The sequence below is a fragment of the Fundulus heteroclitus genome, chromosome 17 (assembly GCF_011125445.2).
Source record: "Fundulus heteroclitus isolate FHET01 chromosome 17, MU-UCD_Fhet_4.1, whole genome shotgun sequence".
NCBI lineage: Eukaryota > Metazoa > Chordata > Actinopteri > Cyprinodontiformes > Fundulidae > Fundulus > Fundulus heteroclitus.
In genome coordinates, this window is record NC_046377.1 from 1,519,557 (window position 1) to 1,532,949 (window position 13,393).

Consider the following 13,393-nt stretch of genomic DNA (forward strand, 5'->3'; position numbering starts at 1 on the left):
CAGATTTCTTCATTATGGTTTTGTGTCATATCTCAATGCTTCAGATCATGAAAAAAAATAATGTCATAGAAAGAGAACCTGAATGAAACTAAAAAGCAGAAAAATATGATTTCATTTATCACAGCAAAAAGCTATCCAAACCAACCTGGCCCAATGCAATACAGTAATTGCCCAATAAACCTAGTGACTGATTTTGCTGCCTGCGGCAAAACTACAACCAAGCATTTACAATAGATTCTAAGAACTTTTTACTGTGAAGGAATTTTGGCCCATTCTTTCTCCGATTACATAAACTCGGCAAGATTTGAGGGTTTCCAACATAAAAAAATGCCTTTTTAAGTTAATGCCAGTGCATCTCAATTTGCGAGGGGGGGCAATGGACCCCCTGAATTCTGATTGCCCCCCCCTAGGTGCCCCCCCAGATGATTGCCATGTCACAATACCAGGTCACTCCTGTATAGTAGTTGGCGCTATGTAACACAAATGGTTGCAATCCAACCAACTAGAGGAAGAACTTTACAGTAAATAAAAGTAAATTGAAGAACAAACAAAGTAACAATCAACAATTGAAGAAAGAATTGCAGAAAAGATGTGGAAGAACAGGAAGATGGTTTTATAGGATTAAAAAGGCAGGAAACAGAGGAAAGATTTGAGCATCCTGGACCTAATGATAACTATACTTAATAATACTTAAAAAGTATAATACAGGGAGTTGTGACCACTGAGGGAAGATGAAACAGTAGAACTTGTTATATTGGTGTCTGAAATGTAAGCATGGAAGACGATTTAGGCTAAAATTTTAAAAGATTAAATAAAAGTTTAACATAAATAGGCACATTGCAAATTAATTTATAGAGCAAACATAGAAATGAATATAAAAAGTATTAATAGAATTAGATTTTATTAGTATGTGTATATACATATATATTGACGGAAATCTGTTTAAAAAATCTTTATAAAAATTGGTTTATTTTTTATATTTATTTTGATAACTTTTTTCGTTTTGATCACATATTTTGATTGAAATGACTTTTTGTTTGATTGAATAATAAAAAGACAAATTTCCTTCCATACATACACACATTTGAGATACAAAACCGTCAAGAACCACACTCCAACCAGATGGTGGCGGTAATGCACACCTCCAGTTTTTTGCCACCGTCTAAGAACGAAGGGATGAAGAAGAGGATACAAAGTCTAAATGGAATATTAGGAACAGAGGGAAAGGGTAGAAAGCAGGATTATAAATAACGCATTGTTCTGATTTTCACAAAGTACAAAATTAATATATAGAACATAGTAGGTGACGGCTATAGTTACACATTCATGTACAGTAGGTGGCGGTATGCATCTCTAATGTTGCTTGTGATCTAAATAGGAAGAATGATTATGCTGTTTCTGTCAGGATTTGGGTTTTGTTTCAGCTGTTTGTTAATTTTGATGTATTAGTTATCTCTCCGGTCTTTAAAATCAGTTTTGGTTTTGGGCTCTTTCTTGTTTGGTTTCTATTATAGCTTGTGTGTGTTGTGTTTAGTCTTAGGTTTAGGTTCTGTATTAGTTTTGGTTTATGGAATAGGTTAGATATTATTGTAGTTTGATTTTATTTATGTTTCCAGTTCAGTTCTGTCTCTTCCCAGCAATCTGCCAGCTCACTCAATCTGTTTATCTGTCACTCCCCAAACACCAGTTACCAGCCTATCAGATCTGCTCACCTGTCAACCTCCAGTCACTAGCCAATCAGTTCAGTTCAGTTTCCACCTGTCACTTGTAATTAGTCTTCACTCCCGTTCACCTGCTCACTCCACTATATAGTTCTGCCTCGGTCTTCAGTTCTCTGCCAGATCATTAACGAGCCACGGTGAGTTTTGTTCCAGCGTTCTTTTCTTGTGTGACCTGTTGATGCAAACCCGATTGCCTTTGATTCTGAGCCAGCCTGTTCCCTGATCTGTTTTTCCTGCCCTGTCTGACTGATTTACCGGTTTACCGACTAGTTTCTGTCCCATGGTTATCCGATCTTGCTTTGCCCTGTCTGTACCTCTGCCTATTTTGGACTGCCTTTTGTGTACCGGATTTTGGACTGCCCTTTTGACTATTGAGCCCGCCTGTCCCTGTTTTCATTATTAAAATCCTGTTTTTTGCCTTAACCTCACTTGTTTGGCTTGAATACTGGGTTTGCCTGATTCACGATCATAACAGAATGATCTGGCCAAACTAAAACCTATCGCCCAACAAGTTTTTAGAGGTTTTTTTTTTTTCCCCTCCACACGCTATGGCTTGGGAGGGGTCCAGATTGGCGTTCTGTCCCCCTGGTATCGGTCCCAGACGCCATCTCTCCAGCAGCCGCAGCAGCAGTAACCCGCTGCCTGCTCCGAGCTTACGATTGGGAGGGCTTTTTGTCACTAATTCAGGTTCTGCTCAGAATAGAGGGGATCACTCACCCAGCGACACCGCTGTCGGCTCTGCCCATGGGTTTTATCCAGACCCAACTTTGTTTATGGAGGTCGAAGCGGAGGTGGTGCGGGATCTTCGCCCGGATCTTTTTCTCTCTCTCCCTCCAGAGGAGGAGATGCAGGGAACGCTGTGGGCTCCGCCGATCCCGGCTCTACCGACAGGATCAAACCTCCAGCAAGTCCTGCCGTCCCGCCGTCGGAGGAGGGGACGGAAACCTGTGGGTCGCTCCTTCACCCGTTCTGTTCGGCCGACAGGCGAGTCAGTACCGCGCCCGTCCGTTGCCACTTCCTGCCCAGTGGATCGGAGTCCGGTGCTCCCCAGAGCTGAGCAGCCCACAGCGCCTCCTGGTGGCGCCCGTGATGCTGAGGATCTGGCTCTGGAGGACCAGTTAAGAGCTTTTGCCCCTATTATTAAAGACCTTAGGGAGGCTCTTTTCTGCCAGTATTCAGAGGAGCTGGAGGCAAAATTAAAGGAGGTCGAGGGGCACTATAGAGCGGCTCTCCAGGGTTTCTATAGTGGACTCAATCCTGTCCCCAAGGGTCCAGCCGACGCCCCGGCACCTGCACCTGTCCCAGAGGACCCGCCTCCTACCTCAGCTCCAGTGCCGGCCTCCGGCAGCTATAAGGCAGCACTGTCTGCGCAGCCGGCCCAAGACGCTGCAACCCCGGAGGGTCCGCAGCCGGCCCAAGACGCTGCAACCCCGGAGGCTCCGCAGCCGGCCCAAGACGTTGCAACCCCGGAGGCTCCGCAGCCGGCCCAAGACGCTGCAACCCCGGAGGCTCCGCAGCCGGCCCGAGACGCTGCAACCCCGGAGGGTCCGCAGCCGGCCCGAGACGCTGCAACCCCGGAGGGTCCGCAGCCGGCCCGAGACGCTGCAACCCCGGAGGGTCCGCAGCCGGCCCGAGACGCTGCAACCCCGGAGGGTCCGCAGCCGGCCCGAGACGCTGCAACCCCGGAGGGTCCGCAGCCGGCCCGAGACGCTGCAACCCCGGAGGGTCCGCAGCCGGCCGGAGACGCTGCAACCCAGGAGGGTCCGCAGCCGGCCCGAGACGCTGCAACCCAGGAGGGTCCGCAGCCGGCCCGAGACGCTGCAACCCAGGAGGGTCCGCAGCCGGCCCGAGACGCTGCAACCCAGGAGGGTCCGCCGCCAGCCCGCGACGTGGGAACCCAGGAGGGCCCGCCGCCAGTCTGCGACGTGGGAACCCAGGAGGGTCCGCCGCCAGTCTGCGACGTGGGAACCCAGGAGGGTCCGCCGCCAGTCTGCGACGTGGGAACCCAGGAGGGTCTACCACTGGCCCACGATGAGGGGGTTCAGACAAGCCCTCTTTCAGGCCGCAACTCGGGGGCTCATCGGGACACTGGGCGCCGTGGCCCTCGCCCAGACGACAAGCGGCGCCGTGGCCCTCGCCCAGACGACAAGCGGCGCCGTGGCCCTCGCCCAGACGGCAAGCGGCGCCGTGGCCCTCGCCCAGACGGCAAGCGGCGCCGTGGCCCTCGCCCAGACGGCAAGCGGCGCCGTGGCTCTCGCCCGAACGACAAGCTCCGTCGGGGGCCTCGCCGAGAAGACAAGCACCCAGAGCCCCATGGAGACTTAGAGGCCCCTGGACCTCTTCTGAAGCTCTTACCCCCTCATCTTTGGCTTGACAGCCAATTTCCCAAGTGGCTGACCAAACTGTCTTTGTCGGAGGTTCTGGAAGGGTTACTGATGAGGTTCTGGGTGTTAAAGGGTCTGGGAGCATCTGACGCCTGTAGCCAGGCCCCGTCTGAACCTGTAGCCTGTAGCCAGGTCCCGTCTGAACCTGTAGCCTGTAGCCAGGTCCCGTCTGAACCTGTAGCCTGTAGCCAGGTCCCGTCTGAACCTGTAGCCTGTAGCCAGGTCCCGTCTGAACCTGTAGCCTGTAGCCAGGTCCCGTCTGAACCTGTAGCCTGTAGCCAGGTCCCGTCTGAACCTGTAGCCTGTAGCCAGGTCCCGTCTGAACCTGTAGCCTGTAGCCAGGGGCCGTCTGAACCTGTAGCCTGTAGCCAGGGGCCGTCTGAACCTGAAGCCTGTAGCCAGGGGCCGTCTGAACCTGAAGCCTGTAGCCAGGGGCCGTCTGAATCTGAAGCCAGTAGCCAGGGGCCGTCTGAACCTGAAGCCAGTAGCCAGGGGCCGACTGAACCTGAAGCCAGTAGCCAGGGGCCGACTGAACCTGAAGCCTGTAGCCAGGCTCCTCCTGAACTCTGTAGCCAGGCTCCTCCTGAACTCTGTAGCCAGGCTCCTCCTGAACTCTGTAGCCAGGCGCCTCCTGAACTCTGTAGCCAGGCGCCTCCTGAACTCTGTAGCCAGACGCCTCCTGAACTCTTTAGCCAGGCCTCTCTTCTAGCTCTTAGTCCGGCGCTGTCTCCAGCCTTTAGTCCGGCGGCAGGTTCTGTTCTCTCTCTCTCCAGACGTCGGTTCCTGAGGGTCCTGTTCTACCGACGGTCCCCGAGGTTGCTGCTCTGCCGGCGGTCTCCGAGAGACCTGCTCCGCCGCCGGCCTATGAGAGACCTGCTCCGCCGCCGGCCTATGAGAGACCTGCTCTGCCGCCGGCCTATGAGAGACCTGCTCCGCCGCCGGCCTATGAGAGACCTGCTCCGCCGCCGGCCTATGAGAGACCTGCTCCGCCACCGGCCGCCGGACATCTTTGCTAACCGGGGCCGTCCTACAGGACACCCGCCGGATTACCTGTCTCACAGGGGTCGTCCGCCGGGACGTCCGCCGGAGAACCTGACACGCCTAGGACGTCCGCCGGAGAACCTGACACGCCTAGGACGTCCGCCGGAGAACCTGACACGCCTAGGACGTCCGCCGGAGAACCTGACACGCCGAGGACGTCCGCCGGAGAACCTGACACGCCGAGACCGTCCTTCGGGACGTCCGCCGGACAACCTGACACGCCGAGACCGTCCTTCGGGACGTCCGCCGGACAACCTGACACGCCGAGGCCGTCCTTCGGGACGTCCGCCGAACAACCTGACACACCGAGGCCGTCCTTCGGGACGTCCGCCGGACAACCTGACACGCCGAGGCCGTCCTCCTCGACGCCCGCCTGAGAACCTGACTCGTCGGGGCCGTCCTGCTGGACGCCCGCCTGAAAACCTGACTCGTCGGGGCCGTCCTCCTGGACGACCGCCTGAGAACCTGACTCGTCGGGGCCGTCCTCCTGGACGACCGCCTGAGAACCTGACTCGTCGGGGCCGTCCTCCTGGACGCCCGCCTGAGAACTTGACTCGTCTTGTTTTGTTTGAGTTTATATTTGGACATTTATTTGATTCTAGCCCTCCGTCCTGCACCTCCCTCCACCCGCCCGGTCTAGTCTGTTTTTGTTTATCATTTGTCTTGTTTAAGGACGTCTGGTATCCGTCCTTAAGGGAGGGGCTCTGTCAGGATTTGGGTTTTGTTTCAGCTGTTTGTTAATTTTGATGTATTAGTTATCTCTCCGGTCTTTAAAATCAGTTTTGGTTTTGGGCTCTTTCTTGTTTGGTTTCTATTATAGCTTGTGTGTGTTGTGTTTAGTCTTAGGTTTAGGTTCTGTATTAGTTTTGGTTTATGGAATAGGTTAGATATTATTGTAGTTTGATTTTATTTATGTTTCCAGTTCAGTTCTGTCTCTTCCCAGCAATCTGCCAGCTCACTCAATCTGTTTATCTGTCACTCCCCAAACACCAGTTACCAGCCTATCAGATCTGCTCACCTGTCAACCTCCAGTCACTAGCCAATCAGTTCAGTTCAGTTTCCACCTGTCACTTGTAATTAGTCTTCACTCCCGTTCACCTGCTCACTCCACTATATAGTTCTGCCTCGGTCTTCAGTTCTCTGCCAGATCATTAACGAGCCACGGTGAGTTTTGTTCCAGCGTTCTTTTCTTGTGTGACCTGTTGATGCAAACCCGATTGCCTTTGATTCTGAGCCAGCCTGTTCCCTGATCTGTTTTTCCTGCCCTGTCTGACTGATTTACCGGTTTACCGACTAGTTTCTGTCCCATGGTTATCCGAGCTTGCTTTGCCCTGTCTGTACCTCTGCCTATTTTGGACTGCCTTTTGTGTACCGGATTTTGGACTGCCCTTTTGACTATTGAGCCCGCCTGTCCCTGTTTTCATTATTAAAATCCTGTTTTTTGCCTTAACCTCACTTGTTTGGCTTGAATACTGGGTTTGCCTGATTCACGATCATAACAGTTTCTAGAATTGAAGATGTCAAAGATATGGGCAAATAGCTGCGGCCTGAAAAGGAAGCCAGAGGTTTCCCAAATGTGGTGCTGATTATAAATTTGCAGAACGTGAAGATGATGTGCAGTAAAAGTGCTGGAACTGTGGTGGTAAGCGTGACAAATAGGGAATGTGAAGTCAGGAAAAGGGCGGAAAGAAAAGTTAAATCAACAAGATTAGCTATCCATAGGCAGTGAAGAGGGTTGAAAAAAAAACTTCTTTTTTCAGCCCTTTTCCGAGACAGCCTTGCCCCCCTGTTGCCTGGTTCCACCACTGACTTCATAGCCTTTGTCTTGTTTTTTACATAGTCAAAGGTGGATTTTCTGATGTTCTTCAGATCATTGTACAGCTGCATAATCAAGTGTGTTTGACCTACAGGTCAAAAACTGATTGGCTGTAGGTTCTCCTTTAGGAATCTCTGAAAGAGATCAGAATTCAGAGTTTCATCAGATCCCAAAGAAGCCAATGACCACTACACTACAACCACCCTGTTTGACTGCAGGTATGGTGTTCTTTTTCACAAATGTTGTGTTAGCTTTATGCTAAATGTAAAGGGACGCACACCTTCCAAAATGTTTCACTTTTGTCCCATCTGTCAGCAGAACGCTTTCCCAAACATCTTGGGTACTATGAAGAGGTTTGTCGGCAAATGTGTGTCTTGCCTCTGTAGAAAGCCATAATTTTCACCTGGGAACTTCCCCATGGGTGCTATTTTTGCCCAGTCTCTTTCTTATGGTGGAATCATGAACACTGACTTTTAACAGGGTTCTTCTTGGACCTCCTGATTGAATCTCTGATGCATATTTGGGAGTACATTTTGTAGGCTGGCCACTCCTGTGAAGGTTCACCCATGCTCTATGATTTCTCCCATTGTAGATAATTGTCACAAAACGTTAGAAATGTATTTTAAATGCTTTCCAGACAGACACTGTAGATGTTGAGATTTTTTCTTATTTGTTCTTAAATGTTTTTAGATCGGGTCTTAATGTGTTGCTTTTAGAGAGTTAGGCTACGTCATGTTGTCAGACAGGTTGTATTAAAAAATATATTGATTTCACATGTCTGATAGTAATGGTTGTGGTGAAAAAGGTGAAATAAATAAAATGTGTTTTGAAAATGAATTATTAAGCACAGAGGGTCATTATATTTCACATAAGAGCATGCTGGTTTAGATAGAAATCATAGTAAAAACATGCTATTTTAGATTTACTCAAATTTTTTGGTGATCTTAAACATGTAAGTGAAACATGTAACAGAACCAAAAGAAATCTGTAATGGGACAAATAATCTGTAATGTGTAACCAGATTTTAATAATCCAACGTTTCAAGAACGCAAAACTTGTTTTATTCCATAAATTACTTCTGGAGCCATTTTAGGAATGTTAATAGTTGCAAGCATCTGTACCCATTCCTTTAAAGTACAACTCGTGTACCTGACCCACTTTTGAACCTGGAATTTATGATGTTTCAGGAGGAATCCACCTGCGCAGTGCTTTGTTACGACCAGAGCGGGGAGAGGCCTGACATCCAGCGTGATTTAGTCTGCAAACATTCAGGCCTCATCCTAATGCCAGCTGAAAATAGCCCTCGGTGTAATGAGAGAGAGATGACTGGGCTGAAGTGTCGCAGGGGAAATCAGCCTCCAGCAGAACACCTACGCAGCACTGCAGCATATTTATCTTCTGCCTAAGGACTTACGCAAGCTCTACCTCACGGTCTGAGCATGGCAACACTCCTGCTGGGCTGCAGGAAATTACCACCCTGAAGAACCCTTCACTCTCACATCCAACTAACACTTCTTCTAAATACTGTCGCTTCTCTCCAAGTAAGCCCTACAGAGCACTTGAGGACACTTTTACAAATATTAGACACACGTGGAGTTTACACAGTTAGACTAAACGTAAATATTCACCTTAAAACGTGATTTAGTCCACATCGTGTCATTGAAACATGTCCTCTCATGGCTTCCATACACTCATGCCTCAGAAATGTTTTTTTGTTTTACCCTAACTTTTTGATAAACGCTAATATATGTCAGAAAGATTTTATGTGATAAACACAAAGTAGAACAGAATTATGTGTTGGAAGGAAAATGGCACATCGTTTTAGAAGATTTCTGAATATGTGGCATGCATTTCTTTTCAGCCACCTTTACTCACATACAATTAAACCTTATTAGGAAAAAAACTTGTTGTTTTAAAATTAAAATTCAAAACTTTTTATTGTCTAAATTATTTATTTAAGAATTTGGCGGTTCCCCTTCGTTAATCCATCCACACAGCACAACGCACCATTGTCAGCTGAACAGACCCTCAGCATCATGCTGCCCCCACCGTAACTGACAGTCGGTACTGTATAATCTTCTCAGTTATGAAACTGTCACTTTAAGTCCATCAAATATACTGACACTAGTTTGGAAGCTGTTTCCAGCCCATGACCAATTTGAGCCTTGGTGGTCCCTGGGTTGGTTTAGAACATCCAGACCAATTTCCTTTAATCTGAGGGTGACAGCTGAACATAACTGGGTGCTCCGACAATAATCCCAAAAACATGAGAACTGGTTTTGTGACAGATGAAGGTGAGGAAGATTACATTTTTAGAACGGCCTCTCCAAGGCCCAAATCTGAAACTTATTTAAAATATGTAGACAATGTTTTAGCTTCTGTGGCAAGAAACCAACAAATGTTAATGCACCTTACCATTTATGTCAAGCATATTAATCATATATGTGATACGCATGCACGAGCAAACATTAAAATCTGTTCCAGGTCCAATCTGCTAAGTGACATAGATCCAAATATTAGTGGGATGTTGTTAATGTTGTAGCCTATATGTGTAATATTCGACATGCATACAATAGGAAAACTCCTCAGTACATCCTTACATGTGCAACTAATTCTTATTTTTAACTCGCTGTAGTGGTATGTTGTGTAATTAGTGAACACAGGTAAAATATGTTCAAATACATTAAAAAAAAGCCCAAAATGAAGAGGGCATTCATGCCTGCATAAAAACATCTGAACAGTGTCACGCTGGGCTAATCTGCGTCGTTCTGACCCCGGGGCCGCAGTTTCAATCATGTCAGTGAATGGATTTGATTGGAGAGGATGCTGGAGCAATTATCCAATCAGCCATTATTGCAGTCAAAGTTAATAAGGGGTCAGATGCTCTTAGCTTTAGACAAGAGATTGTTTTCTTTTCAAATTTGGTTTCCTTTAGAATTTCTCTTCAAATCAACGCAGTGAAAACTGTTAAAATTGCCTCTATCGGGGTACAAAACATGCAGGGTGAAAATAATCCTCAAGTTACATCACCCTGTTCTGTATTTCAGCATTCAGCTGATCACTTATCCCACCTGGCCTGCCGTGTCCAGGATCTCCATGGTGACAACTTCATCGTCAATGTTGGCTTGATGACGATACGTTGATTCTGTAGGCCACAAAAAGGAAACAAGACAAAATCCTCTTAAAAAAAATTCTGTTCAGTTCTGACTCATCAATAGACGATGATGACAAATCCTAACGTGGGAGGGAAACGCGTCCTATTGCATTTTTAACTTGATGAATTCACTGAGGAAAAGGAATTTATCATCACTGTTGAAGTGGAGGGAAACAGTTTTCCACATGTACCTGTACTGACAAGGACACAGTGCTGTGAAAAACGATCTCCCCCTTTACAATTTCTATGGTTTTTGCTTTTTTTGGCCACATTTAAAGATAACCTAGAAGAAGCCATTTTCAAATAAAAAAGAGAAAAGCTAACCAAGCTCTCCTGGCTAGATGTGAAGAGGTAACCTTAACAAAAAAGAATTACCTATAAATATTCACATAAAGGCCCAGTTACCTCCAGACCCGTGAATAGTTTTCTTTTCTCAGAACTTATTTTCACAGAAATGTAATTTACACAGGTTGGGTTTTAAAATGTGTGATTCCAATTTATGTGTCCAAAACAGAGAGCAGTTTATGCTGAACAGTAACTGGAAAGCAGAGCTGATAAAGGTCTCGCTGGGTGGCTGAGAGTGGGAGACAAGAGGCTCAGGGAATTAAAAGTCATGACTTTTACTAGTCTCAACTATGTCCATGAGAAGATGTAACTGTAAGACAATTTAATGGGATTTCACCAGAGCAGACTTTATCGTTCATGAGGTGGGAGAAGAGACAGCTGGTATTTTCACCCTACACTTGGGATCATTTTAACAACGTTTACACTATGAAACTGAATTTTAATCCCTTCATAGTCAAATGAAGTTTGTAACATTCTTAAAGAAAGACCAAGAGATGTGTCCGAAAGGAACAAAAGGTACACATGCACAGGGAAGAAGCAGGGCATTTTTCTTAAAAAGCTGTTGAATAAAAAAAAACATCATCAAATATTATTTAAAATAAAGGATTTTCTTATTCTTTAACCCCAAAGGACTATGAACAGACCTTAATAATTTAAAGATTGCAGTTCAGGTTAACAAAAAAATATGACTATAGAATATAGGGGACTATAGGGGAAGATGTCCTGCCCCAAGTGGAGGACTTTAAGTATCTTGGAGTCTTGTTCATGAATTAGGGACAAATGGAGTGAGAGATCGACAGGCGGATTGGTGATGTGCCTGCAGTGAAGCGGGCGCTGTACCGGTCTGTCATGGTGAAGAGAGAGCTGAGCCAAAAAGCGAAGCTCTCGATTTACCGGTCAATCAACATTCCTACCTCCATCTATGGTCATGAGTTTTGGGTCGTGACCGAAAGAACGAGATCCCGGATACAAGCGGCTGAAATGAGTTTTCTCCGTAGTGTGTCTGGGCTCTCCCTTAGAGATAGGGTGAGGAGCTCAGTCATCCGGGGAGGACTCAGAGTAGAGCCGCTGCTCCTCCGCGTCGAGAGGAGCCAGTTGAGGTGGCTCGGGCATCTGGTCAGGATGCCTCCTGGAGGCCTCCCTGGTGAGGTGTTCCGGGCACGTCCCACCGGGAGGAGGCCCAGGGGAAGACCCAGGACACGCTGGAGGGACTATGTCTCCTGGCTGGCCTGGGGACGCCTTGGGATTCCTCCTGAGGAGCTGGCCCAAGTGGCCGGGGAGAGGGACGTCTGGGCCTCCCTTACTGAAGCTGCTACCCCCGCGACCCGACCCCGGATAAGAGGAAGAAGAAGAATAAGACGATGACTATAGACTATTTTAAATGGACATGACTGAGTTATAGAAACATTTTCAACCAAAGAAATCTGACATGTTGCATTACATAGCTAGATAACAATAGGAATGTGGGTAAGCTGGCCATAAAAAGATGGACAGGAACAACACCAAGGAAGGCTGTCACAACTTGTCACAAAGTGTGACAAGTTGCCTGTGCTGAGCTAACAGGAGCAGCACTCAGTGTGGTCTTCTGCTGTAGTAGCTCATCTGCTTCAGGAATCAACACATTCTGTGTTCAGACATGGTGTTCTACCTTCCTTGTTTGTAATGTTGCCTCTTGCGGGGGCAAACTGGGTCCCTGTGACGTAAATGAAATGCCACTGCGAGCCAGGGGAAGTAGCGTGTACAGCTGCATGGCTGCGAGCACGAGTGTCACGCTGCTCCTGATGGGACAGCAAACTGTTCCGGGAGCAGCCATTACATCCCTCTCCACCGCCCACTGCTTCGGTGGCTCATTTCAGTGCTTTTCATGATTTGACTGCCTTAGAATGGCTTCTGATGGGGCGCGCTCGTGACGTAGCGGGAAGTGCGACCCATGTTTGGAGGCCTTTAGTCCTCGACGTGGACGACCCGGGTTTGAATCCGACCCGCGGTCCTTTGCCGCATGTCTCTCCCCTTCTTCTGCCCCTTTCCTGTCAGTCTACTATCAATAACAAGCGAGCCACTAGATGCCGCAAAAAATCCCCCCAAAAAAAAAAAGAATGGCTTTTGAGTCTTGGAACTGAGTGAGATGTTTTCTCACAGCGGGATACACACAAGACAAAGTGGAACTCCAGGTTCCATTTAACAAAACGGCACACAGTCCAAGTTGTTGATCAAGTTCTCCAACACATCCTCTCTGATGCTTCAAATGATCCTCAGCTCGCAGATGGATCATGGTGCTCTCTTTTCCCAACTGCTCATCCAAAAATTCCTCCTGAACTTTGAGACACGGCATAATGCAGGACACAGCTGCTGTAGTGATGTCAAAACAGAGCAGAGGCAGCACAGATTCCCTTCTGTATGCCAGGAGATTAAACTCTGCCGGAGGACGTTCAGAGAGCAATAACAATTTTAATATTGTGGCCATCTGCGTTCATGGTGGCAGCTGTTCCCCACTTTGATACTTTAAATGAGACCCAGTTGAACACCTTGTAGCATTTGTGTACTGTGATGTTTGCTGGTGCCAGGCGAGAACACACCGTCAGCACAGATCAAGGGATGGGCTCTGTAAGATACCCGTACCAGTATCATTATGTCTTCCTTTTTTTACATCCGTTAATTTGAGGCCCGCACACTGGACTCACAATATTACCCTGATGCATTTTTCACTCTGAAACATAATATAAATTCATCAGACAGTATAACCCCTCGCTGTCGCTTGAATAACCTATTTAATGGTCCGTGGCAAACTGAAATCACTTAGATGTAGCAAAGTAGGCCTGGACGGTATAAAAAAAAAAGCACATTGATAAAATTGAAATCATATTGATCGATATCGAAAATCAGCAACCAATTCAAAACATATACTTTAAGTGCAGCCCTGGCCATTTTATGC

General features: G+C 47.4%; 1 protein-coding gene across 1 annotated transcript in view; it reads right to left on the reverse strand.

Annotated features, from left to right (window-relative positions):
• rerg (RAS-like, estrogen-regulated, growth inhibitor) overlaps positions 1–13,393 on the reverse strand; it is an 81,464-nt gene that overhangs the window by 4,772 nt on the left and 63,299 nt on the right. The window contains exon 4 of the mRNA XM_012867762.3: positions 10,034–10,107. Within this exon, the coding sequence (XP_012723216.1) occupies positions 10,034–10,107 (74 nt within the window). The remainder of the gene's footprint in view (positions 1–10,033; positions 10,108–13,393) is intronic.